This window comes from Dermacentor andersoni, chromosome 8, assembly GCF_023375885.2.
Source record: "Dermacentor andersoni chromosome 8, qqDerAnde1_hic_scaffold, whole genome shotgun sequence".
NCBI classification, from domain to species: Eukaryota; Metazoa; Arthropoda; class Arachnida; order Ixodida; family Ixodidae; genus Dermacentor; species Dermacentor andersoni.
In genome coordinates, this window is record NC_092821.1 from 68,301,078 (window position 1) to 68,327,533 (window position 26,456).

A 26,456-nucleotide genomic window follows, 5' to 3' on the forward strand; every position below is an offset into this window, starting at 1 on the left:
AACAATTATTTTCGGTAAGTCGCACAAGTTACGAGCGACAGACAAAGTCGTTGTGGCGAAAGGAGGCGTCTTCTCACGAGACGGGCACGTCTAGGCACTTTTGCAGGTAGGAGGCGTCTTTGAATTCTTTGTCAATAAACTCGTTCAGCCGCTGCAGCGCCTTCAGACGCCTGAAGGCACCGAAGCCGATCTGCATAGTTGGACAGTCCGCGGCATTGGCGTCGTATTCGACGTCGTAGGCGGCGATGCCGAAGGGGACGTCCGGATAAGCGGCCTTCGCCTCACATATCTGTTGGTTGCAGAAACAAAAACGGCAAATAACATTCTGAGATGAAACATGGGTAGAAATTTTGACAGACAGACAGACAGACAGACAGACAGACAGACAGACAGACAGACAGACAGACAGACAGACAGACAGACAGACAGACAGACAGACAGACGGACGGACGGACGGACGGACGGACGGACAGACAGACAGACAGACAGACACCCAGACAGACAGACAGACAGACGGACGGACGGACGGACGGACGGACGGAAAAATTGGCAGACTGAGAGATGCTGCCCTATTGTATTAGTGTGGTTACAAATGCCACCTAAGATAATGGCAAATCTGTGTTATCTAAATTACCTTCATTCCGTTACAAACCTATCAGCCTTCTGGAGGAACACTCCAGCATCCACTTCTTAAGTTATTATGCCTGGACGTGAACCAACAACTCCTGCAGCGGCTGCGAGTTGAAAACGCCCTAACGGCCGAACGACACGAACGCGTACCTGCGCGCGGAAGGTCGCGCCCACGCGCCTTGCGTTTCCCGCGCCTCTAGAGTAATGGCGGTGTCAACCTACAAGACGCGCGGGAGCGCGCCCACATGGCCTACTATTTTCGCCTTTGTGGACACTGGTGGGTATTTTTGCGACGAGGCAGCCAGAGCGCCGATAGTTGTCTGGAGAAGATATCTGGGCGAGTGCCGCGCTTCCACGCGTAAGATGTGTCCTGCAGCATAAGTGAGGCGCATGGGCGCGAGCTTTTGCGCGCCGGCAAGCGTACTATCGGCCAAAAAAGTTAACGGACTACGGCTTGGGTGGCCGGAGCGACTGCGGGGCCACACGGGGGCGCTGCTATCTCGCTCCGCGTAAAATCCCTTGATAATTTGAAAGTAGCGATACTCTTTGAACTCTGCCGCCGCCGCGCGACGTCCTCGCCTCCTCCTCGCGCCTTGCGCGTTCCCTCCCGGCAACCAGTTTTTCCCCCGTTTATCTGCACGACGATTGGTCTCCCTGCCGTTGCCCTTGGAAACGCGCGGATCTTGAGTTTTGCTTGTGTTTTTCTTTTTTGTTCGCGCCATTTTCCTCCTGAGCACGGCTGGCTCGGCGCTTTAGCTCGGCGTAGCGAACGTTGTACGCTGTGTTTCCTACACTATGTGCTAGCGCTATGCCGGGCTGTTGCGCATATAACTGCAGCAAAAAGCCTGAAGATGGTTATGCTGTTTTTATGATACCACAACGAAAGCGTGACGGCTTGCGCAGGAACCAGTGGCTGCATGACATTGGCCGAAAGAACTTTGTTCCGACAAAGAACAGCGTTGTTTGCGAGCTGAGGCGTTTTTCTTATAGCTCGTAGGAAAGCATCCCGTAATGCTGCATTGTTTTTTTCATTCTTCCGGCCTGCTCACCAGCGTTTTTGTTGCGGTTGTCCTTAGTATGCTTAATATTGTGGGGCGGCTCCATCACCTCGCATCACCTAACTGTTGTTACTCAGTCGGAAGTGCAGCATTATAGATTCTGCTTTGCGCCCTGAAAAAATTAGTGGCCAGTATACCCGTGGTATACAGGTGATGAGCGTTAATTAGTCAATCTGGCGTTTTTTTTAAGTTTTAAGGCGAAAGCCTTTAGATCTCTGTTTCAATATCGCGCTGTAAACTGGACGTATCACGTGACCCAAGGATGGCCAGAGGTGGCCCAACGCATGCCCACCCCTGTATAAGAGAAAGATTACCCAAGTTCATTAATGAATCATTAGTGATTGACATAAGGTGGATTAGGGAGGATTAAGGTTAATTACAGTGTATTAAAGAAGATTAAGGTGGATTGTAGTGCATTAGGAAGGATTAATATGCATGAATAAAGATTAAGGTGGGTGGAGGAGGATTAAGGCGGATTATGGTGGATTAAGCTTGAATACTTCTAAGCGCGCAGTGAATAGCATTGGAGAGATTGTGTCTGCTTGTCTGACCCCTTTCTTTATAGGTATCTTCCTACTTTTCTTGTGCAGAATTAAGGTGGCTGTGGAATCTCTGTAGGTATCTTCCATGGTATTTACGTAAGCGGTCTGTACTACTTGATTACGCAATGCCTCTATGACTGCTGGTATCTCTACTGAATCAAATGCTTTTTCGTAATCTATGAAAGCATATAATAAAGGCATAATATAATTAATTAATTAGTGCTTTATGGCGCAAGGCCTACAACGGCCAAAGAGCGCCAGAAACAATGTTTAGTAGTGCGGTAGAATGTTATAAACATGACAGCGGGTATAATTGGTTGCAATGCCTGTGATGTACTGCGGTGGCTGTAAAGGCCTAGGAATTAAAAACATAAGGCTTGCATTTCTTGAGAGAATTTAGGATGAATATGTAGGATTTCGGGTAGCGTAGGGAAGATGAGTTTAAAAGCGGTAAGATATATTCTTCAAAAAGTTCACATCATTAAGATAACTTAACAGCCGGTCGATAACTCTTTACAGCCGGACTTAACAGTCGATAACTTAAGAGGAAGCGTGTTACAGTAACTTAACGGTCGATGTGTTACAGTAACTTAACGGTCGATAACTTAACAGCCGAACATCGGCTTACCTGATAGGAAAAATGCAGGTTGCATAGGTAAATTGGTGCGGTAAAGTTCAGGAAAGTATTTTTTTCGCGTGGCTTCCATGCCAGGGCATTGTATAAGAACATGTATGACTGTGAGGTGACTTCCACATCTAATGCAGACCGGTGGATCAGTACCGGTTAGCAAGTATGAGTGTGTTGCATGTGTGTGTCCTATCCTCAGTCTCGAAATGATTACTTCCTCCTGTTTATGCCGGTGTACAGGTGTTTGGGTAATGTAGGGTTGGATGATGTGAAGCTTGCTATTATTTTCTGTGTCCCAAGCTTCTGCCATGCGTGACGCAGTATTCCTCGAACGACAGGTTTCATATCTGTATATGGAACATAACTTACATCTATTGGGGCCTTAGACCTGCTAAAGCCGCATTTGCGTCTGCCGCTTCATTACCAGGTATAGCAGTATGGCCCGGTACCCAGCAGATTATAATATGTAGCCCTGACTTATAGGCTAAGGATAAGCTACTAATGAGAGTGTTTATCACCGGATTCTTTCTTTGTTTTTCTAGGTGCACCGACCGGACCACACTTAAGGCATATGTGTATATTATGGATTGATTGAGCTGTTTTGTTGTTATTTCTTTAACTGCGAGAAGTATAGCATGAACTTCAGCAGTGAAGATAGTTGTGTATTTCTTTAATCTTAAATGCGCTACAAAATCTGGACCAATTGCAGCACATGATGTTGTTTCAGCAGTTTTTGAAGCATCAGTGTAAAATTCCGAACACTTGTGCTTACTCTGTAGTAATAAGAAGTGTTGCTTTACAGCTTCTTGGGGTGTATGCTTTTTGTTTGTTTCGGTGAACGAGAAGTCACAATGTATGGTGACTGATTCCCATGGTGCTACAACTCGTTAGTGTTATGCAGGTGAACGTCCGAGAGCAATATGTTGTTTTCTTGACATAGCGACAGTGCGTTCAGTAGAAATGGCTTTGCTAATGTTGGCCGCTTTGCAAAGAGGGTTTGTGTTTCTGTGCTCTTCATCATTTTGTAATAGGGGTGTTCTCGGTTGGAACTAATCTTAAGCACGTACATAAAACTACAATTTTTACGTTGTCGACCTGGGTTCCACTGATTAGCTTCTACGTGCAAACTTGCAACAAGGCTAGTACGGAATGCACCTAGGGCTAGTCGTATGCAAAGGTTATGTACAGGATCCAGAATTTTTAAAAAAACGTGAACCTGATTTGTAAACGATGTTCCCGTAATCGATACGTGTTCTAATGAAACTGTTGTAGAGCGAGAGCAAGCATTTCCTGTCAGCTCCCCACGACTGGTGCGAAAGAATTTTGAGGATGTTCATAGTTTTTAAACATTTCATTTTTGTTTTTATATGTTGTACACACGAGAGGTTATCATCCAATATAACGCCGAGAAATTTCTGCTCCTTTTTTTACACTAAGCACATACCCGTTGATCGTAATATTCGGTTCAGGATGTATGCCTGTTTTCCGAGAAAATAACACGCATGTCGTCTTTTCTTCATTAAATCGAAAGCCATTCTTGTCAGCCCATTTTGAAAGCCTGTTCACTCCCAGGTGAATCTGTATCTCGCATATGGACAGATTGCATGATTTAAAACTTATCTGTATATCATCCACATAGACTGAGTAGGATATAAAGGGTGGGAGTGTTTTTTGTGGTGTGTTCATTTTAACTAAGAATAGTGTGCAGCTGAGCACTCCTCCTTGTGCTACACCGTTTTCTTGCACAAAGACTCTCGACATTGCAGTTCCCGCCCTTACTCTGTACTTTCGTTCGGACAGGTAGCTTTTTATTATGTTAAACATGTTGCCTGACACGCCATACAACGCGAGGTCTTGCAATATGCCATACCTCCAGGTAGTGTAATAAGCTTTTTTGAGATAAAAAAATACTGATAGACAGTATTGCTTATGAACAAATGAGTCTCGTATATAACTCTCAAGTAGGACTAGGCTATCTGTTGTGCACCTTCCTGGTCTAAAACCGGCTTGGTGGAGATCCAGAATTCCATTGTATTCCAAACAGTACATTAATTGGCGGTTTGTCATTTTTTCAAACACTTTACATACACAGCTTGTTAGAGCGATAGGTCTGTAGCTCTGTACACAGGAGGGGTCTTTTCCATGCTTTAATAATGTTACTACTATAGCTTCCTTCCAACAGGACGGCAATCAACCACTGCAGAAAATTTTATTGAACAGGTATAAGAGGCATTCAAGTGTTTTCTCGGGTAGGTGCTTGACCATCTCATATTTAATGCTGTCTAATCCTGGCGCAGAGTTTTTGCAGTTGCGCAAAGCTATTTTTCATTCTTGCATCGTGAATGGGCAATTGTACTCATCGTTATGGGATTTTCGGAAGGAGAAGGGTATTGACTCAGCTAATTTTTTATATGTTAGGAATGCTTTTGTGTAATTCGCGCAGCTCGATATGTGCTCAAAGTGTTCGCCCAAAGAGTCTGCTTGCGCTTCTAATGTAGTAGCACAGCCATTTACCACGGGCAAGGGTAGTGTGGTCATTCCCCTTCAGCCTTCGAACCCTACTGTACACTTTTTGGCTATCTTTGTATGAGTTTATTGAGCCGATATAATTTCTCCAACTAGCTCTCTTGGCCTCCCAACGAATACGTCTTCCATTTGCTTTTGCACGTTTGAAATTTATAAGGTTTTCTTCTGTTGGATATTTGGAAAATGTACGCCATGCTTTTTGTTCTTTTCGTGCTTGCTTGCACTCTTCATTCCACCAGGTCTTAGGATTCACTATTTTACCAGAGGTTTGTGGTATCGATTGTTTCGCGGCATGGATGATGTGTTCAGTTATATAGGCGGTCATTTCGTCAATACCAAGCTGCTTTACTGATTCAAGGGACACACATGCGAGTTCCTTGAATTCTGCCCAGTTTGCAGCATTTAGCTTCCATTTTTTTGGATTTACAGGTGGGTCACACGTATGTATCGCCTCTAAGAGAACTGTAAAATGGTCGCTTCCAAAGGAGTCTGTGAGAGCTCTCCATTCAAACCATGGCAAAAGTGTTGCAGAACCAACCGCCAGATCTATTGAGGAGTAGGTGTTATGTGTAGTGCTATAGTAAGTCGGGAACTTTTTATTAAACATGGATGCTGCAGAGGATAGAAGGAATTTTTCAGTTACCCGGCCTCTTGCATGACAGCGTGAGTCCCCCCAGAGTCCACTATGGGCATTAAAATCATCCACCAAAATATACGGCTCAGGAAGCTGGTCTATTAGTTTTTCAAACTCAGTATGTCGAGCCGCTTGTCTGGTGGAATGTACAAAGGGCATACAGTAATAAGCCTATTAAGCAAAATAGTTCGTACGGCTACTGCTATTATTGCCACGCCACCTGATGCAGCATGTGTCCATCATCACGGTCTTTACGAAAAATTCCAAACTGATTGAGAAAGTTCGAGTCACTTGATTTTAAGTGCGTCTCCTGAACACAGAACACTCTAGGCTTATACGTAGATAACAATTCTTTGACGTCATCTAGGTTATGCAAAAGCCCTCTGGCATTCCATTGCAATATCTGAACGCCCATTATGACAAAGTTGTTTTTGGGAGTGTTCTGTGTAGAGTGATAATGTTATTTTGGTTTTGGTGGAATTACTCCAGGTTTTTTTTTTTTCGTTTTTACGTCCCTCAAGCAAGTTGCGCTTGTCTTTTGGTGCCGCTGGCGCCGATGTACTTGCGTCAACCTCCATCTCCTTCTCAGAGGCGGTGGAGGCGGGGTAACGAGGCTCTGGGAGACGTGTCTCAGGCCTCGGTTTTTGCACAGTAACGCAGCCCTGCGAGAGCAAGGTCTGCGTGATGTTAGATTTGGCAGCACTAGGTGCTGCCTCTGTGGGGGCAGAAGTCCCCCGTGGTTCACTGCGTGTGACCAGGGCGGGCTCTTTAGGCCGTTGTGAGAGGGCCCCCTGCCTCGTCACTGCGGCAAAACTTTCGTTGCGAGGAAATGTAAGTCGCTTTCGTGCTTCAAAGAATGTGATGTTTTCATTTATCTTGAGGGCAATGATTTCTTTCTCCTTTTTCCAGATTGGGCATGATCGTGAGAATGCAGGATGATCCCCTTCACAGTTCGTGCAGTGTGATTCAGCATTACAATTATCTGATGGATGATCGTTAGAACTGCATTTGGCACACGTTAATTTTCCTCTGCATGTCTGAGAGCTGTGCCCGAACCTCTGGCATTTGAAACAACGTCTAGGATTGGGGATATAAGGCCTTACACAGATTTTCACATAGCCTACTTCGACTGAGTCTGGCAATGTGGTGGAGCCGAATGTTAGGATTACATGTTTTGTGGGAATTTCGGTGTCATTCCGACGGATCATGATTCTTTGAACTTTGGTTACATTTTGTTCTGCAAGACCTTCAAGCAATTCTTCATCACTAAGGCCAAGCATGACTTTATCAGAGATTACCCCACGAACACTGTTCATCGAACGGTGCGCCGTGGCAGTTACTGTTATGTCACCTATGAATTTGAGGTCTGAAAGCTTTTTAAGTTGCTCTTTGTCTTTCAGTTCCAGAAGGATGTCGCCACTAGCCATCCTTGTAGCTTTGAATCCTGTGCCAAATGTGTCTCTTAGGCACTTCGAAACTTTGAAGGGAGATAGTTTTCTGGCTAATATATTGCCGTCACTGTGGATCACATCGTACTTCGCAAAGTTGTCGTAGCTCTTGAAGAAAAATCGAGTGGTTGCTTCGTTGCGCCCCCTTTTTAGAGGACGATCAGTTAGGGAAATGGAAGGAGTAGCCACAGAAAGCATGTTTCTTCGGCAGCAGCGCCAGCCGCCCACCACCGAGCCCAACATGGGTACGCCACAAGGCTTGTATCTCAAGACTTGCGCACGCCAGCTGTACGCCACCCCTATAAGCGTACATGGTGTAACCAAGGCTGGTTAGCCACACAAGGTTAACCCTCGCCGCCAGGAAATTCGAATGGAAAAAAGATAAGGAAAGGAGTGGAGAGAAGGAAAGGTGCAGAAGAAAGATTATAGATGGAGAGGGACAGAAAATGCGACTGCCGATTTCCCCCGGGTGGGTCAGTCCGGGGGTGCCGTCTGTGTGAAGCAGAAGCCAAAGAGCCGTGTTGCCTCCGCTGGGGGGCCTTAAAGGTCCAAGCACCCAGCAACGCCTCAACCCCCAGGATCCCCCTTTTCCAAACACGGCTAAGCCGCGCACGGCTACACGCAGGAGGGTCCAACCCTCCTGTGCTCGGGTACGTTGTGTCCCAACACACCAAACGCCTGCTGACGCAGACGCCCCTGCGGGGAAGTATAATATAATGAAAGTATATGATATATATATCCGGAACACCTCCGCGACGCCGGCGGCGATAATTCGCCTCGAGTGTCCATACAATTTCTATCGCATAGCAATATATATTCTGGAGTGGCAGCCCTCGCAACTGCATACCAGCAGAAACCAAGCCAGCGCTTACCCCAACTTCATGTCTAAAAAAGTGTCGTGCTAGCTGGAGTCTGTTCAGAGTCAAGTTGGTAGACTAAATGGAAAATAAAACTTAATTCAAGCTAAAATATTACCTTGGGCTGTGTATTGATAATATAATATCCCATTAAATTTGCCGATACATTCAGCTTTGTTCCTAAAACAAGTGACACAAAGACATTGGTCATCTTAAACACGCAGGAAGCATCAAAAAAGCGTTTCGTACTCTCTGCTGCGGCTTGACGTCTTTTAGTGCCTTGAATACGATGGTCACGGCCTAGCTTCAATTTCAAGGCCACATCTTAGCTGCAGGTCTTTTTTTATAATCCTCCTTGGGTCTGACGACATTTATTGTTGTGAGATGACGAAAGCCCACGTGGTTTCGTTTTCCAACAGCTGACTAGGCGAAGTGACCCGAACTCACCTTTCTTCTCATTAATATTTCGGAGTCGAACACCATCGTCAGGCCCTCGACAGCGTCGTAGTTATACTCGCCGACCACGTCGTCCCGAAAACCGTACGTCCATCCGTAGGAAGAGGGGCAGCGCTGCGTCAGAGGATAGGGGTTGGGGAAAGTTCAGGCCTTCGATGCAACCGTACGGAGCAGCTATGCCTCTTGACTGCTGATTGGCGCTTGCTTCTCTTATAGAAAAAAAATTGTGGCACAGCCGAGGCCACTTTGACAGTCGACAGAGTGATGCGATAGCGTTGTATCAATATAACCACACAACGTACAATCGGAACGAAGTACGTATGAGGCGTGTACAGGAGCGGGTCTCCTCTTTCGCGATTTCCTAAGAACGCTCGGCGCCATCTAGCGCCGCCGCTGCGAAGCCTGCGCGTGGCCTCCCAAACGCATGGCGTGCAGGTGCGTGCGAACGCTGAGAAACGCACCGTCCGCAACAACCGGGCTCCTCGCGCTTCTTTTCTGACACGCTGTGCCATCCAGCGGCACTGCCACGTAAGAAACCGCGTGGCGAGCGAGACGAGAAGCGTGCGAGGCCCCTGAATAAAACTAAAGGCAGGGATGTTCCTCCTCGCCCGGCCTCTCCTTCTCCTGGTCTCTTCGCCGCTTGTGCTTTGCCGCGTCGCTCGCCCTCGCAGTTTGGTCGCTCGCTCTGGAGAGCGCGTATTCGCCCTAAGGATGGTCGATTAATTTTTTTTATTATTCTATTAACAATTAATAATTATTCATTTTAGCCTTTAATCGATTAATGGCTTTCGATGCAGGGTGTTTCATTCAAAAACTTATTAATCGAAAATTTTGTCGGGCAGCTTTAGAAAGGTTGAACCAGTTATCTACTTTTGTAGGGTGCTATTTTGATGTTTTAGGGGTGGAATCAACTTTGAAGCAAAAGTGCATGAACGTTTAATAAAGGTTAATATTTAAGTGCACAAAGAGTTATAGTCTGCACTAGTGGCTTTTCCAAAGATAAACAATATATGTTATGAAATGGCGCTTAGTGCAGAAATAAACAAGAGACTTGCATGGCACTAGTGAATCCCTGGACAGTACAGTTAAGCAAGAAATGAGAAACATGGCAAAAGTGAAAGGTGAACTCCGCTAAAGTATGCAAGAAATCGCAATGTGCACAGCGGAAAAGAAAATTACTGCTTTAGGATTTTAAACCACGTGCTCTCTTCTATAAAGCGAAGGAATGTCTATTGGCTGGGCTGGTCGGGTGAATACCTTGCTTGAATAGCCACACAACCAGCACGCGAGAATAGGTGCTCGGACGCTGTAGATAATTTTCTGGAATCAACATAGACATGAACTCCATCGCTATGTCAAATAGAAGCTCCAAACCGGCGGGCATGTTGTGCCACGTCTATAGTGGACTGGGAGTGGCACGACCATCAACTACTGGGTTTCCTATAGTATGTCTTGAATTGCAAGGGCATTTCAGGCCTCCGGCTTGGGGCGGCGTGTGCGGTGTGCGGGTCGAGAGGGGAAGCGCTCTGCCAGAGCAGCAGTTACTGCTCGTGCGCCGCCATTCCAGTACGATTTGAGAATGTTCGCGCCACTCCTGTCAAACTGTGCAAAGCGATTAATGGAACCGGGTGTAATCGATTAAGTCGATTAGATGAAAGGTGGACATAGATGAACTGTAATCGTATTGCAGGATACATTTAATCGATTAATCATTCATCGGTATCACCAACCCTAAGTTCGCCCATACAGTTGCGCGAGGCGAGACATTATAAAGTTGTCGTTGGGTGTTTGCGCATGGATTTTTACCGTACTTAAATCTTGTTTATTGCATGCAGTGCTAGGAGCGATGATCGAACGCCAGGAAAGTGGATAGGCAGATGATTCGCGTGCTTTTTTTTTTTTTTTTTTCGGCAGAGTAGCTGCGCACTTATTTTGCCGCTTCGGGTTGGCTGCCTGTTTCCAGTTTGAAGCCTTCTGAGGCTAGTTTCGTGGACAAATTGCTTTTAGTGTCCAGTACAAGCACAAAAATCAGACCTCTTTGTCTCGCCAATAATGTATACGTAATGTACACGATGTTCCTATACCTGCCAGAGCTTTATTTGAGTGTTATGTCGTCCACGACCAGTGCACCTGCCGGCGAAAACGCCGCCGCGGCTTGCATAGATCAAGCCGCTTCGGTGGTTATCTCTGTTGCATTTATCAGGTTCTTGATTTGGTTATATAGAGGCGCGTGCCAGGGGTGAAAGGGCTGTGATGAAGTCTACGTTACGCCGGTACATGCGAAAGGCGATGCGTATTCAACAACTCAATGCGTTTGCGCAGCTCTTAAGTGCGCACGTGTATAACTGCACGTACCCAATCGGCTGCCGTGTGTCGGGCTTGTTCAGCTTCATAATTTAAGCATGCTAGCACCGCGATGACCGAAAGTAAGGCGAGTGACATATCCGCCTGAAAAACGCGAGCGTCATGTAGAAATGTGCGCGATCAAAGCGGGGCATCTCAGCTGCTACCGTCGGTTCGTCATGACGCTGTCATCTCTGCACGCAGTGAAGGTAGCCCTACGGCTTTATGCCAAAGTGGTCCTGCTGGCTCTCAAGCACAAACATTGCAGTGCAACCTGTACTGCATTTGTAAGCAAAGCGTTTGCAAGGACCAAAGATACACGCAGATATGGTTGCCATCACTGAGTACCTCCCGAATGTTGGCCCTCTGCGCTGCAACGCGAGCTTAAAACTCGTCAACTGGTATTCCCGTTTGCGAAATATACTTGCAACGCCTAACAAAAGCATGAACTGACAATCCTACGCACTCTCCGTAGTACAATAATAACGCGTGTTAGGTTTTTAACACGATATATGATAGCACAGAGCCTATACACCCCATAGCTTCATAAACTTGTTGACGATAGCTCAATCAGGCAAAAAAAGAATCTGAACGAGCACCGAGAATGGCAGCCATGCATCAGATACCCATGCCTGAGCTCCGTGTCACGTGAACGAAAAAAAAAGCTCTGTTCGTACGTTTTTGTACCTAAAGTACCCTTAAAAGGATAATAAAAAAACTTTTGCCGCCTAGGTTTTTAGCTCAGATGAAAGCTTGGGGGCTGAAATTAGCTGAGACAGCCTTGTCTTCAGGCAGAAACTAGTGGAAAAGAATGAATTTCATGCATTTTTCGCGAAGTACCGCGTCCAGCGGCGGCGCGGTGAACTAAAGGAAGTGACGTTTCTGCGACGTCGTCTGTGCCGGATACCGGCGCGCCAACCATCGCACGCTTCTCTCCACCCGCATGGACGGCACCGGACGGCAAACGAACCACGCCTCAACAACAGAGTTGCTCTCGGCCGCACACTTGTTTCCGCTAGCGGAGCTTATGCCGAAGTCTTCAATATCGCAGTTTATGTTGTGTGCTGCTTTGCAATGTGATCAGTGAAGTACCTAGCACAACGCAGGAGGATGCCTCTACGTTGCTGCGCGCAAGGGTGCGGGGAACAGTATTGTCGGGCGAGACAAGCCATGTCATACCTTTCCAGCAGAGCCGAAGCTTCGAAGAATATGGATTCCCGATACGCACTGATCTCGGCCATCATACGCACCGTCAAAGCGTGACCTTCTGTCCTCTTAATACTTCGAGGACAGTGACTAACAGACGAGCTCTGCTTTGCTGCAGAGCTGTGGCATGTTAGCGAAAAGACAGCGCCTAAATACCGGCGTTGTCCTCTCCATTTTCTCTAGAAAGCGGAAACAAGAAAGGAATGTAGCAGGCGGAGGTGCATTCGAAAAGAGAACAAGAGTTATGCTTCTTAGTTCTTTATTGCACAGCGGAAAAACGAAGACCAGATCAGCAGGCGATGAGAAAAGACAGTGCCATCTTCGTAATGCCGCTCTCTCGAGCGGTGTTGGCTGCGGCATATAACAGCAGAGTCGTTCAATATTTTTCATCTGGTCATGAAGCCCGCGTAACGCTATGGGACAGCTTCGTATAGCGTCCGCAGTGGAAGCACGCTAACGCTGACGCAAGTAGAAGGTGGACTGGAGCGGACGCCGAATGGACGCCACAAGCGTTCTTTGCGTACGCTCGCTGTAGCGCAAGGGTCGACTGCCCGCATTTACGCGACAGCGTTAAGGAGCTCGTGTAGCATAAAAGCCGGTGTCATCGGCGTTGGCCGTGAGCGAAAAATCCCGGAAGGCAATTCATAAATAAAAACAGCTTGCAAGATGGGCTGGGTTGGGACTCGAACCAGGGTCTCCGGAGTGTGAGACGGAGACGCCACCACTCATGAGTTCGATGGTTCAAAGCCCGAAAAAAGCGCCTCGAGTGAATACAGTGTTGCCTTAGAAACGCACTGTAGAAAGTTATACTGCGGTGTATATAGGTAATTATGAGCATGTAAATTACAGAAGTCACAGTTAAATGAGTATCGAAGTACGTTTCCGCTACATTTCTTCTTGCGCTTGGCGCGCACGCAGAGCCATCTTGCGGCAAACACAGAAGACCCCCTCCTCGCAATGTACAGCGCTGCCGCTTCTCGCCCGCTTCTCCCCTTCCTCTCGTTTGAGCGCATTGGGGCCGTGCGGGGACCGGTGCGAGGATGCCCCAATACCCTTGCGTTTAATAAGTTTTCTCGTTCTCTCCCCTTCCAACTTCCAGCGCGCGTAACTAGAACCCTCGTTTTACGCGACGCGGCTCCTCTTTCCGCTCACAGCGCCATTCCTAGGTACAGCGTCCGATGCGGGACGCCTCTGACGTGATCGCTGCGCCGTAGCGCGTCTGGTGGGAAAGCGTCGTCTGCGATGTGTGCCGTGCTGCTGGCGAGTAGTCATGCGTCTGCGTGGTGCTTCCAAGCAAGATAGAGGACGATCCCATCGAGGCGTCGGCCCCATGATCGCGTCCGCCATCATGGCGCGTCGCGGCCCGGCTGTCCGTGCCGATCACGACGTTTGGCTCGCGTAGATCGTTTCTCCCTCCGAGACACCGAGTTCTTTGGTTCGTTCCGCGTTCTCAGGCGCACGTTTCGTCTTTTTGTGACTCAAGAGCATGCCGAGCGAATGAGTGGGCTGTGCGAACGGGGTGCGATAACGCTATCGCGTTCCGCTCTTGAAGGCCAAGCTTAAGCGTCCTCCAATTTTTGGCGTCTCCATATTATCGGGACAACGAGCGAATCGCTGCCCTCTTTCTGTATTGTGTTCAGAAAGTAAGACGCCTTGTTTTCCAACTTCAACCGCGCTCCAAACTGTGCCTGGACTCGTTATTCGAATTGTACACTTGGACTATGCTCCGTCGTCATAAACTGACTACAAAGCAAGTTCAGGTCGCACTTCTGTGTAACTGCGCCACTCGTGCAGTCGCTTTCACTCGCACCTTCCACGGTTGCGCTCTCACGAAACAATGAGAGGCGTACGTCGGGCAAGTGCCGGCTGCCCGCCTCTGTTGCTGCTGCAAGCCGGCACCCATGACGTCACGACCGTCGGCGCACTACCCCGCGCGTACCCGTACGCAGCCGCCACGTGCTCACAATCGGCCAAAAATAGAGCCACCTGTTATAGGGCCCCTCACCAGGGTCGGTATAACGTAAAACTATTCCGTTCTGTTTCTATTCCAAAATGGCCGACACCGCTCGCTCATTGGTCGAATATTTTGAGGCCGCGCCCATTTTTCCTGCCTGTCAAGAGACGTCAGGAATGCTCAAAAACTGCCACGTCAAAGTGACGTTTACGCACTCATTATGCTAAATTATGCCGAACAAACCCGGCAAATTCGTGGAATAACCGGTGAGTGCCCCGTTCCGTTTGGAATAGAAAAAAATGGCGGCCTTCGTGATTGCGTTGGCGGCGGCGGCGGCGGCGGCGGCTCGTCAGTCCGGGCGCGGGAGGAGGGAGCTCGAGGATGCGTTTGACATGCCAGACGATCAGTTTCGGCGGCACTTTCGCCTGAAGAAAGAAACTGTGCGGTGGCTGTGCGACGAAGTGGCGGAGGAACTCGGAGGCGTGAGAACTTCAGCGCTGTCGGTGGAGCGGCAAGTGTTGTGCGCGTTGCGATTCTTCGCAACGGGCAGCTTTCAAGCCTCGGTAGGGAGCGAGGAGACGATCGGCGTGACCCAGCCTGCGGTCAGCAAGTGTGTGCGACGCGTGGCGGAGGCAATCGTCCACGCCGGGGCCCGCAACAAGTGGGTCCATTTCCCGAGGACGTCGGAGGAGAAGGCGGCCGTGAAGGAAGGGTTCCTTCGACGCGGCTCCATTCCCGGCGTTATCGGATGCGTGGACGGCAGCCTTATAGCCATCATCGCACCGAAGGGCGAGCAGAAGGCGGCATTCATGTGCCGCAAAGGCTACTACGCCCTCAACACAATGTTCGTAAGTATCTTAATTTTTGTCTAATTTGCCCGTCATAGCAACGCGTGGCTTATGCTGCTGTGCGCGCTCTCGTCAGATCTGCGTCGCAGGCATGCGGATCCTCGCCGTCGACCCTCTGCGACCGGGGTCAGACCACGACGCCCACGTCTGGAGAACTACGTGGTTCTGTCGTCGGTTCCTGGAGGGGTATATTGCCAAGGCCGGCGAACACCTCCTCGGTGAGCAGCGGGAAAATTTTGTACAGTTGCAATTCTGGCAGCATGCAGCAAAGCGTGCTCGCGCCGTAGGAGAATATTGAAGCCTGAACCCCTTATGTCATAGTCAGGTTATTAAGTATAGGCGAGATGTAGAAATTTTTCAATGATATCTGCACGAAACAAAGTGACAATACACCTGCGTTGCACTTTAAACTAATTCTTAATGTGAGTGTACAGTGCACGCGTTGTCACATTCTTTTTTACACTGACAGTCATTTGTGAATGGAGACTACACAAAGAGCTGCCTTGCTGCAAATAGGGATGCTATGTCCCAGCTATTGTTATCTGTGATCACAGCTGCGTCAGGTGCTCAGCCTGTATATTTCTTTATTGCAGCCTTTCTGTAGGAGGTGCATTTTACATGACCCATGCTTCGCCTACTAAACTTTGTGCAGATTTCATACCTTGTTTTATGATCCTGCAGGTGACAGCGGCTACCCCCTGGAACCATGGCTCCTGACCCCAGTCACAGGCCACCCTCCCATACACACTGCAGAAGGCAGGTACAACACTGCACATGCTGCCATGCGGTCCGTAGTGGAGCGGTGCATTGGGCTCCTGATGAGCCGCTTTCGCTGCCTTCAGCGGTACCGCGCCCTCCACTACGAGCCAGAACGCGCTTCCAACATCGTTGCAGCATGTGCAGTGTTGCACAACTTGTGTCTCGACGAAGGTGACGTGTTGTTAGATGATGTTAGTGATGACAGCAGCAACAGCAGCAGTGATGATGAAAGTGGCAACCCCTCCCCACAGAGAGTTCCCCGAGTGAGGGCAGCACGCATGATGTACCTGAGAGGCTGTGCTGCCCGGGACAATGTTATTCGCTCATTTGGCACGACACGGCAGCAGCACCAGCACTACCTGCAAATGGTGTGAAGGCGGCTGCGTCGACAGCAGCACCGACAGCAGCAATAAACACGTGCCCGACACTGCGGCCAGATGTTTATTACTGCTGTCTACACACCTAATAGAGAGCAGGAACCAATGTGAAGAAATGTGTGCAATTAGTGGATAGCGTGCTGTTTTTTTATAGAATCCGCTCAATCATAACCAGCGTTTTCACGTGTCCTCTGCCAGTGAGCTGTCACTACCGGAGATGATTGCATCATTCCACTGTGACACTACATGAGAGCCTTTCATTTAGTACCTGTGGATAGAACACTTTGTGTTCATCAGCAGAATGTTGTAGCCACTTCTCTGGGCAGCTGGGGTTCGCCAAATGATTTGCTGCTGCTGCTGTTGCTTCTGTCATCACCGACACTGTCACCGCCATCTGCACTGTGCATGGGAGGATAATGGTCTTCGTCTCCTCGCTTCCTATTTGGGCTGCTGCCAAGCGCAACGCTTCTCGCTCCACCATGCGTACTGTTCTCACGCACCTTGTAGGCCCTGCGCTGTTTTGCCACACAGCCACCGCACAGTTCCTAGACTGAACGCCAAGTTATGCCGAAAACAATCGCCTGGCATGTCGAGCGCGTTCTTCTCCCTTGGGAGACTGTACATATGTAAATAGTTCTGGAATTGAAGGAACACAAATTGTAAATAGTCATTTCAAGTACCACTTGTATTGTTTAAAATCGTTTATTATATCTGCATTGTAAATAAAACCATGTGATCCATCTTCAATGCCATCTTTCATCAAAGCAAATGACAGACAAGTACACAGAGCATGGCTTCATGGCGCCAAAATAGCCGTGTGATGTTCACTACATGGGACCCAGTACACTACCAGTGGCAGATGTTAAATTGCATAAATATGACACGAGCATAATGATATTTTTTTGAACTCGCAGACAACCATTTATCTTCATCCAGCAACTTAACAGCAAGAAAGATGTCTTGTCTATTATGTAGTTGGCATGTTTGTAGTACAAAACGGTTTCTTTTCAATGACTAGTGCCGTAATAAGATCACAGTATAAAGCAGCCATGACATGCTTTTAAGGAACAAGTGAGAAAATGCTTGGCACTTCAACGGTATTTCATATAACGGCTGCAAGAGCAGCCTGGCAGTGAATGTCAATATAGCGGCCACATCGATGGCTCCGTTACGTATGTCGCAAACTGTGCTATACTACAATGGGGACTAGATTGTATTGCTATCATAGGTAAGGACACCTGAAATATCACAATAACCATCACAAGTAACAGGTGCTTGGTGTTAACAAAAATACCAATTCGGCCACTTTGCATAGGCACGAATGGTTTGACATTACAAACATGACATACATATGGCATGAAAATTGATTTCCAGTTATCACAGCATTGTAGTTATTAAGTGCACCTGTATGGTGTGCGCGACAATGTCGTAGTTGCCGTAAAAGTGATTGCATAGTGTATGTTCCGTGGAAGAACGGTGCATATTGAAACATATCAGTAACAGCAAAACAAAAGTGAACAACACCTAATGAAAATATGGCAAAAATTGTACATATAAGTTATACCGTCTCACTTCGACAAATAATAATACACACGAAAAGGAATGAACTTGGGGAAAAAATAGTTAGGAACAGAAACGCAAAAATATGGCAAAAATTGTACATATAAGTTATACCGTCTCACTTGGACAAATAATAATACACACGAAAAGGAATGAACTTGGGGAAAAAAATACGGTTAGGAACAGAAACGCGAAAATATGGCAAAAATTGTACATATAAGTTATACCGTCTCACTTGGACAAATAATAATACACACGAAAAGGAATGAACTTGGGGAAAAAAATAGTTAGGAACAGAAACGCAAAAGTTCTACATATAAGTTATATAATGCCTCACTTGGGCAAACTTGCACTACAAATAAAAATAAACATAAGAGAAATTACCTTGCAAAGAAAAAAAATATGATTAGGGACAGAAATGTACGAAAAACAGCCATATCATCCTTTAGTGCTACATACAAAAAAAAACCCCCATGCATTCGTGTTTCAAGTGACATCACAGCACTGTCAGTCTTCGCTGCCATGGTCACGCATGACCTGCACATCAGTTCACAAGACTGGCTACAACTTGGCAGCACAACGGCTTGTGAGGATGTATGGGCACCACCACCAAATGCTGCAGCGGTGATTTGAACGGAAAGATAGGCAACACCTACCTACACAGCACTAAAGGATGATATGGCAAAAAAAAAAAAAAACCTGTCCCTTATGGCTGAGGCGGCTCGCGCAGGTGAGCGAGGGCAGCCAGCAGCTGGCGCAGCGTGGTTGCGATGAGAGTAGTCGCCTCTCGCGAACCACGCATCTCGGCTACCAGCTGCTGAGGACCTGCCGCGTTGCCCTCTGTTCTTCCACCAGCTGCGAAACAAATTCATTTAGTTAGCTACAGGTTATGCAATGTAAATGCTCGATTTGCACTGTTCGCAAGTGTTGCAGTTTCAGCAAGGTTACTCTTGAGGGCAGCGAGATCATTTACATATGACATGACAAATGGCCGTGCAAACGTACATGGTCTGTTATGTTAAAAAACGTGTGAAACGTAGCAAATCCTACCAAGCTGCCTCTGCCTGTCAGAAGGCAGTATTGGTGACTAGTTGAATTGTTAAACAAATGATGATCATGCTGTGGCGATACATGCAACCATGGAAATGTTTTGTAAGTTGCTATGTGTTAAAGAACACCTCAAAGGAGATGTATAAACGTGCATGAGCCAATGAGCCAAATGACTACAGATGCCTCTCATGTGTAACATGGTTGTAATGTACATTATTACCATGTGCACTAATCACCTCTTCAAAAAATGACCCGGCCAAGTTGTACGCACCTGCCTATATTGCTGCACCAACAGCTGGTGGAAGCTTGCGGCCTCTGCATTTGCCGCCTCAGCTTGCTGGCTTAGCCGGGCATAGTCGGCGGCCGTCCTGCACACCGCGTCCTCGAGGACCTGTTGGCGGGGTGGCGGCTTGCGGGGCTGCTGCCGAGCTGATGGTCCGTAAAAATAAAATCAGTAAACAGGTTAAAAAAACTAATTTCGCTCCATCCTGCGTAGACATTTTACTGGTTCATTATCAGGTGGAAGCCCAGAAAAATAATTCCAGCAACACACCGTTCACAAAATGAACAGTAAATTTGCATAAACAAAAAGGCACTGCACCATCATAAAATACTACACTGATAGTACTTTCAGCTTGTACGCTGCACAAGCTGCATTACAAATGGTGTTAACAGTCAGATTATTGTTCCATTTTGCAGCGACCTTTAGGCAGGCACTTTTTCTTTGCCATGTAAATAATATAAATACACAATTTCTGTTTCAAAGGTCTTAATAGATACTGCTTGGAGTGATGTGTTCGTATTGCAACAGCTGCTGAAGTGCCTTACGTGCAGTGCCACTAGTCCCCGGCTCCGTGCCTACAGAAACGCGGGCAGCTGCTGGTGGGGCAGGGGGCGCATCGGCATGCGGCTCCTCCTCACTGGAGGTGTCCTCCTGGAACAATAAAGTACAGGACATAATGCGATTAAGTTCCATCAACTGGTTGCAATGTCTATTTCACTTATAGTTTTTAAATCAGAAAATTCTTAATCCAGCATGCGACATACTAGTGACTTGGAGCTTTGACAACTCGTTGCTAATGCTTTTCGGATTAACGAGCCATGAAATCCACCACAAGGTGTTTCTTAACAGCAGTGGGGCAGCATTTCCGTTCTTCCAAAGTACAGATATCATGTGCTGGCATGTGTGTTGAATTGTAAGAAAACACACACAAGCACACAACGGCAAAATATTCACCACGGTGTAACTGCCCGACATCGGTACACATAGCGACGAACATTGCTACTCACCTCGCAATCGCCAGGGAAAAAATCCACAGGGGCGGAAGCTGGGCCGGTACGGCCGAGCACGGCAAGCACGCGACCCTCCAGGCCGCCCAACTTTCCGCCTCCCGTCTTCCTGCAAATGCATGAACACCGTCAGCTTATACGTTCCTAAGATGTTGCTAGTCGCGGGCTCACCTCTTCTTGGCGCCGACCTGCGCCACGACCTTTTTACAGTCGTAACAAAGCCGGGCCCAATAGAGGCGCCAGCGCCCGGCTGCCTTTGCTGCCGGTCCGACGGCGTTTAGGGCGGCGGCAATTTCCTCCCACAATTTTCTTTCTTGAGCAGCACTCATACTTGGCGAGAGGCTTGTGGAGCCTCTCGCCAAGTATGGATGCTGCTCCATAACCTGAACTAACATAGCGGCCTGCGCGGCCGAAACGCGCGTGCTTTTTCTTGCATCCGCCATTTCTTTTTCGCGCTCAATTTTCGCCGGACCGCAGCGAATTAATACCAACAAATCGTACCGTTTCAGATATCACTACGTCGTTAAAACATAACGGTTACATTCATTTAATGTGTTGTTATTTTATCACGCCATAAATGTCACGTTAGATTTAACACAAGTGAATAACAACAACAAAAAAACTTTTCTCGTGCAAGTTATATCCAGCAGAAGTATCTGTACCGCCCGCACGGGGGAATGTATCACTGCGCAGCAGTGTGTGGCAAAGAAAAAAAAATGAGCCTCTGTTACAGACCACCCTCGATTTAAATCATGACCTACATTCGGAGATAGTTGCGATCGTTTATAGAAAACGTTTTCTTACCAGCTATCTGTTGAGACGCCTTCCTACCTTCATCGATTCTTCCGTATCCTATGCGAATAAAAGCAAAAGTGAACACCATGCGATCACCCAGGTTCAGATGCTACTGCTCAGTCACTAAGCACAAGAAAGAATGATGTGTTTACTCACCGAGCACTACGCTTTCACAGTCTTCATGATGTTCACAGCTTCCAGAATCCTTCTCGGGCGAAAGTACCTCGTACGGCGAGATTTTATCTAATCACGTTACGGACAAAAATTACACCAAGAGCGGCCCACAGAACCGATCAGCTGTTTTCACGCAGCCGCCATCTTAAGTGTGCGTAGCAAAATGGATTGGATGCGGAATTGGCACGTGTGTGGCTATGACTCGAAAAATTAAAATATTTGTGTTTACATTCAAGCGCGCTTCAACTTCTCTTGCGTTAAAAGATTACAAAACACTTTTACTCTCAGCTACATACAATTGTTCTTTTATCAGACGTTTATATCTAAATGTCACTTGCTATACGGTCCCTTTGCAAATAAAAAACAAGCAAAACATGCTTCCAGCAACGATGGAGGCTGCTGATTGGGCAGATTGAAAAACGTCGCTGGTTCCCGCCCCCATACGCAGAAACTGTCGCGTCATTTTGACGTCCGGAGTTTGGAACACTTTTTGTTTGGAATAGAGTTACGTTATCGCGCCCCAGGTCTGGCCATCTTGAGCTGACAAGCGGAGAGCATACAATGCGCGATAACGATCGTGTCTGCAAAGTATTACATCGCTACGCGCCGCGGAAGGATACGAAATTTCAAACCCAACTTCGTTTGCCCTTCTGCTTGCCGCGCTCCAAGCCGGAGGGTGACGTACATATGCTATTGCGCCTACGTACACGTGCTTGTTCTGTGACGTCGCTCGTGGTGACACGTGACTTCGAGAACTATTCAAGGCAACATGAATTTTTTTTGTAATATGTTGCTTGAATGCACGAATTAAAGCTTAGTGACATAATAAAACACAAACCGCATGTCTGAGTGTTTTTGTTTTACTTCGCACCGCAAGAAGAGAGATGTACTTCCGTTTCGTCTGCTTGTTCCCACGCTGTACAGTCAGTCACGCAACCATACACATAAACTATGTCATTTGCTACTGCCATCCGCTTGTGTCTGCCTCAGTATTCGTCTAGCACTGACTTATACCGGTAGTCGGATCCTCGTGCACAGCGCGCAACATTGTGCGCAGCGCGTAACGATACTTTCACAACAGCTCGCGCAAGACACCGCCAGCGGAAGTGCGCCGCGCCGCAAAAAATGCGAGGGAAAAAAAATGCAGGTGGGGCCCGTGACGTAAACGTCACGCGATCCTCGAGCTCCGTTATGGGAGAACGCAGGGAAGGAATTTCGCTTGCGGAGGCTAGGCGAGGGCAAATGGAGAGAGCGTCTATGTTGCTGGTGAAGCTGACCTCCTGAAATCATGGGTTTGCGGCACTGAAATGATCCTATCTCGGCTATTAATAAGACGATCGGAAAACGTTTTGCGGCAGAACGCTCCGTAGGGGACACGTAACAACATCTAGCGTATAACAGATATTTGCTGCGTGGCCTGGTGAGGGTCCCTTTAAACAACATGTGAAATAAACATTGCTTCTCTAAACATAAAGTCTTGCGAGTTGAATTTCGATGCTTCCCTGCCCTAATTTTTTTCATATACTTCTTCAGCATTCCTTTAAAAGCAATCCCTAACATGAAATACAACTAAGGCAGAGTTCTTCAGTGACGTGGGTAGCCATGAAACTTAGCCACACCAGTCAAATCCTTGCGAATGCCTCGCCGCAGCCACTCGACGGCGAACTGTCATGGCGGCGAGTGCGCTGAGACGCGGAAAAGAAGAAATAAATGGAGAGAAAGGCTCGAAAAATACTACGTGACGATGCTGAACCATGTTTTTTAATGCGAGGGTAAAGGCCTCAGCGCATACAGGGGTATGGGATGGGGGTGAGTAAGGATGATTAAATGAATGAAAATAGATTTGCTGATCTAATGAAGTCCAAGAGGGATCGATAATGTAGTGCCTGCGTCCACGCAGTGTAATCGCTCGGATTATGCGGCGAAAGTAATTAGGAGACGCAGAGCTTCTCGTTGGCTCGATTCGGCTCAGCATCGGAGAAACTTAAGGGATCGTTTTCGACCTTGTAGAGCGGCAGATTTCCAGTGGCAGAATCCAGTTTACAGTTACACCAATCGGCATCAAAGACGTTCATTGAAGAGCGGCGCAGACCGGGCGGCACAAAGCCAGTGCTCCGAGTCGACGTTAAAGGGAAGCTGAAAGGTTTTCCAGAAAAAATGAGTGAACATCTGTACATAATGCTTTTCAACCCTCCGAATTCGAATATCGTATCGAAATTGAGCGAAAGAAAGCGCAAATATATTTTATTTCGACGAAAAGTGCAGCAGCGGACACGCCCAGCTCGCGCGTCTCGTTTCCGCCGGTGATTGGTCGGGCGCCTCGTGACGTCAACACTAGTAACCGACCGCTGCCGCTACACATGAAGCGCGGTGCCAGGTAGTTTGGTGCTGCTTTTCTGAGACGGTAATGGAAACTTTAGAGAGACTGCGTTTTTCTGAGGAGTTCGGCGTTACTCCCTACATGTACGAGCCGATTGCGAAGAGCCGGCCTCTCGAAGAAGCAAACGATGCTGGTGCGAGCAGTGCTTTCGACGCGAACGAAAGCAAAGTCTTGGGATCTCCTCGTGTTGGAAATGCTCTTTGGTGAGTATGTTTTTTGCAAAGCGATCTAGTGATCTCGGCGATCTTTCGAGGATCTAGTGAGCTCGTTTCCGGTCAAAGAACTGTAGTGTTGTCTTCCTGCATGCCTCCTCGTGGAACGTAAGCGGGGATGCGATCGTCGGCATTTGTGCGCTGTCCAAAGCTGTCGGCAATCTACAAAGACGGTTTAAACGCGTGAAAAGCTTCCCGGTTCATGCAGTACGTGTAGTGACCTTCATCTGTTGACTACCACGTTGACTACCACTCACGTTGATTACCACTCACGTTGACCACCACGCACGTTGACTACCACTCTGCATACACGCAGACGCACTAACAAAGGAATGCAGGGTCGATCGAAGCAGATTACGATGGCACGCACGCAGAAACAAGCGCGGTCAGCCACGGTCGCGGACGCTGCGAAGGAACGAAACACTAGAGTTGACGTCACAACACCGCGGTTTCCGGTCTCCGCTCGCATCGTCAGCGTCAGCAGCAGCGCGCGGCATTCGACGGGGGCGGAGCTACAGCGCAATTTCAACCGATGATTACGTCGCTCCTAATTGAAAAAAAAAACCCAAAATTTTACCTACATGGTTTATAAGGTTCCCGCATCCGTATATGAGCGTCTTATTGAATTCGACAGACTCTTCAGCTTCCCTTTAAAGAGTTTCTTCGAGCAGCTGTACCTGCCCAGTCCCGCGTCTGCAGTAAGCAGTTGGAAAACGATGCTAGTCGTTTGGTTCCCTTTTTGCAGCCGCACTACATTTTGCGCCCATCTTTATTCCGAGTGTAATGGGCCAACTAGTTATTAAAGCCCATCATAAAATATAAAGACGCGAAATAAATGGACACACACAAGAGAAGAGAACGGGACAGGCGCCCTGTCCCGTTCTTATTCTTTCTTATTTATTTCTGCAGTAAGCGCCATTTCATAACATTATTAATGACATAACATTATTTATCTTTTGAAAACCAACTAGTGCCAGCTATAACTCTTTAAGCACTTAAATATTGACCTTTATCAAACGTTCACGCACTTTTGCTTCAAATTTGATTCCACCCCTCACACATCAAAATAGCGCCCTACAAAAGTACATAACTAGCCCAACAAGAAGAGCTTTTAAGTTATTAAAGTGAAGTGCACTAGTCGGCGCTCTGTCCTGTCTGTTTCTCTTCATCCGTCATTTCTTTTGTTTATTTCTTAGGCTTTGTTTTGTCTCGACCACTGGAAATGCACCAACCGTCTTTGCGGATACCTTTCTCTGGCGATGAAAGATAAGCTACGGAGGCAAAGTGTGTACAGATTAGGATGCTCCTGAAATTAGTCTCAAAGTTGCCTTTGCGTTAGCTCATACTGGGAACATAAAGCAATATGCAGCTACTTTACTGGAGCGCTTCTGTTAAAACAAGACACAAAATACAGCACTCAGTGTGTGAAGGCTTACTTAATCTTCGCTTTTATCATCCGCGTTGTGGCAAATGCGAAACCTCGTTATCTCCACCAAGAAACAGAAAGCGCTGACAATCGCTGTTTATACTCTGCAGGACTACTTCGCAGTAACAAACACATAAAAGGACCACCCCTGTGGCTTTTGGTTCAGTATACTTCCGGAATACAGCTTACTAAATCGCGGGTTCTTGCGTCTCTGCCCCTCTGGCATAGTAAGAAGGTTAGGGGAGCTCACCATCTGGGGTTGGACGTTGTACATGAGGCGGGTGCCACTGAAGTCCTTGCACGGGCGGAACAGGTCGTCCGCATTCTTCCCGCCGCTGGTGTTGGTCGCCGCATAGATGTGGCCGCGCATGGAGAAAGATATGGCCATCCACGTGAAGTCCCACTTGTGGCTCTGCATCCACTTCAGGTTGCTCATGGCTTCCTTCTAGCTCGACACAGAAAGGGTTCAGGGAGACGGCGCATCACGTCAGAAGGACGCTAGAAGTTTAGAGGGGTCAAGTATTCTTTAAGGCTCTATTGTCAATACTTTAGAGGAAAAGTGAAAGTTAGGCCTAGCGGAGAAATCACCCGCCGCGTTGGTGGCTGTGGTGAGAGAGAAGTGGTTCTTGAAAGGAATAGGAAAGGTTGGCGCTATCTTCTGCAGCCCTTGCGGGAGCATGCCTCAGTGTCGGTGGCTGTGGTGTCCCGCTGCTGCGCACGAGATTCCGGGTTCGAATCCCCGCCGTGGCGGCCGCATCTTGACGAGGGCGAGGGGTTTGACGGCGAAGCGCGACAAATGCTTTTGTATACTTCGATTGATGTGCCCGTCAAAGAACTGCAGGTAGCCAAAATTAATGTCGTCTGCCTTCTGCTACTGCATCTCTCGTACAGCTTTGGAGCGGTAAAAAACCCCGAATCAGCCAATCATAACGGTGACAACGAAAGCTATGCTTGCGATTTTTGAATTTCGCGGCAAAACCTCAGCGTCAGCGCATCGTGTGACGTCACGAATTTCAGAGTGTTTTCTATTCTGTTGGCCACTTTGGATGATCAAGTTGGTCTATTTAAATGTTGACTGGTCGGACAGAAGGACGTTTCCGCGATCACTGCTAATCCACCTCGACTTTGCTTTCTTCCTTCCGCTTTAACCTGGCGTGGAGTGGCAGTCCTGAGACACGCTTTTCTGGCGACACGCTTTTCTCTTTGCTTTCGTTCTTGTTCAACGTTCTCTCTCTCTCTCTTTCAAGACTTGTTGGGGTGGGTTACGTTATTTTTTTTAAAGAAGCAATGCGCTCCTTCTTTA

The 26,456-nt window shown here is 47.6% G+C and overlaps 2 protein-coding genes across 2 annotated transcripts; one reads left to right on the top strand and one right to left on the bottom strand.

Annotated features, from left to right (window-relative positions):
- LOC126538821 (uncharacterized) lies at nucleotides 1–25,592 on the bottom strand. Its single transcript, XM_050185543.3, has 3 exons — nucleotides 25,404–25,592; nucleotides 8,771–8,893; nucleotides 1–289 (listed from the first exon to the last, which is right to left on the bottom strand). Exons 1-3 carry the CDS (start codon nucleotides 25,587–25,589, stop codon nucleotides 74–76), a joined length of 525 nt encoding a protein of 174 aa, XP_050041500.3. The 5' UTR covers nucleotides 25,590–25,592; the 3' UTR covers nucleotides 1–73.
- LOC140212892 (putative nuclease HARBI1) lies at nucleotides 14,470–15,190 on the top strand. Its single transcript, XM_072284015.1, has one exon. It carries the CDS (start codon nucleotides 14,582–14,584, stop codon nucleotides 15,152–15,154), a length of 573 nt encoding a protein of 190 aa, XP_072140116.1. The 5' UTR covers nucleotides 14,470–14,581; the 3' UTR covers nucleotides 15,155–15,190.
- Nucleotides 25,593–26,456: the final 864 nt, after the last annotated feature.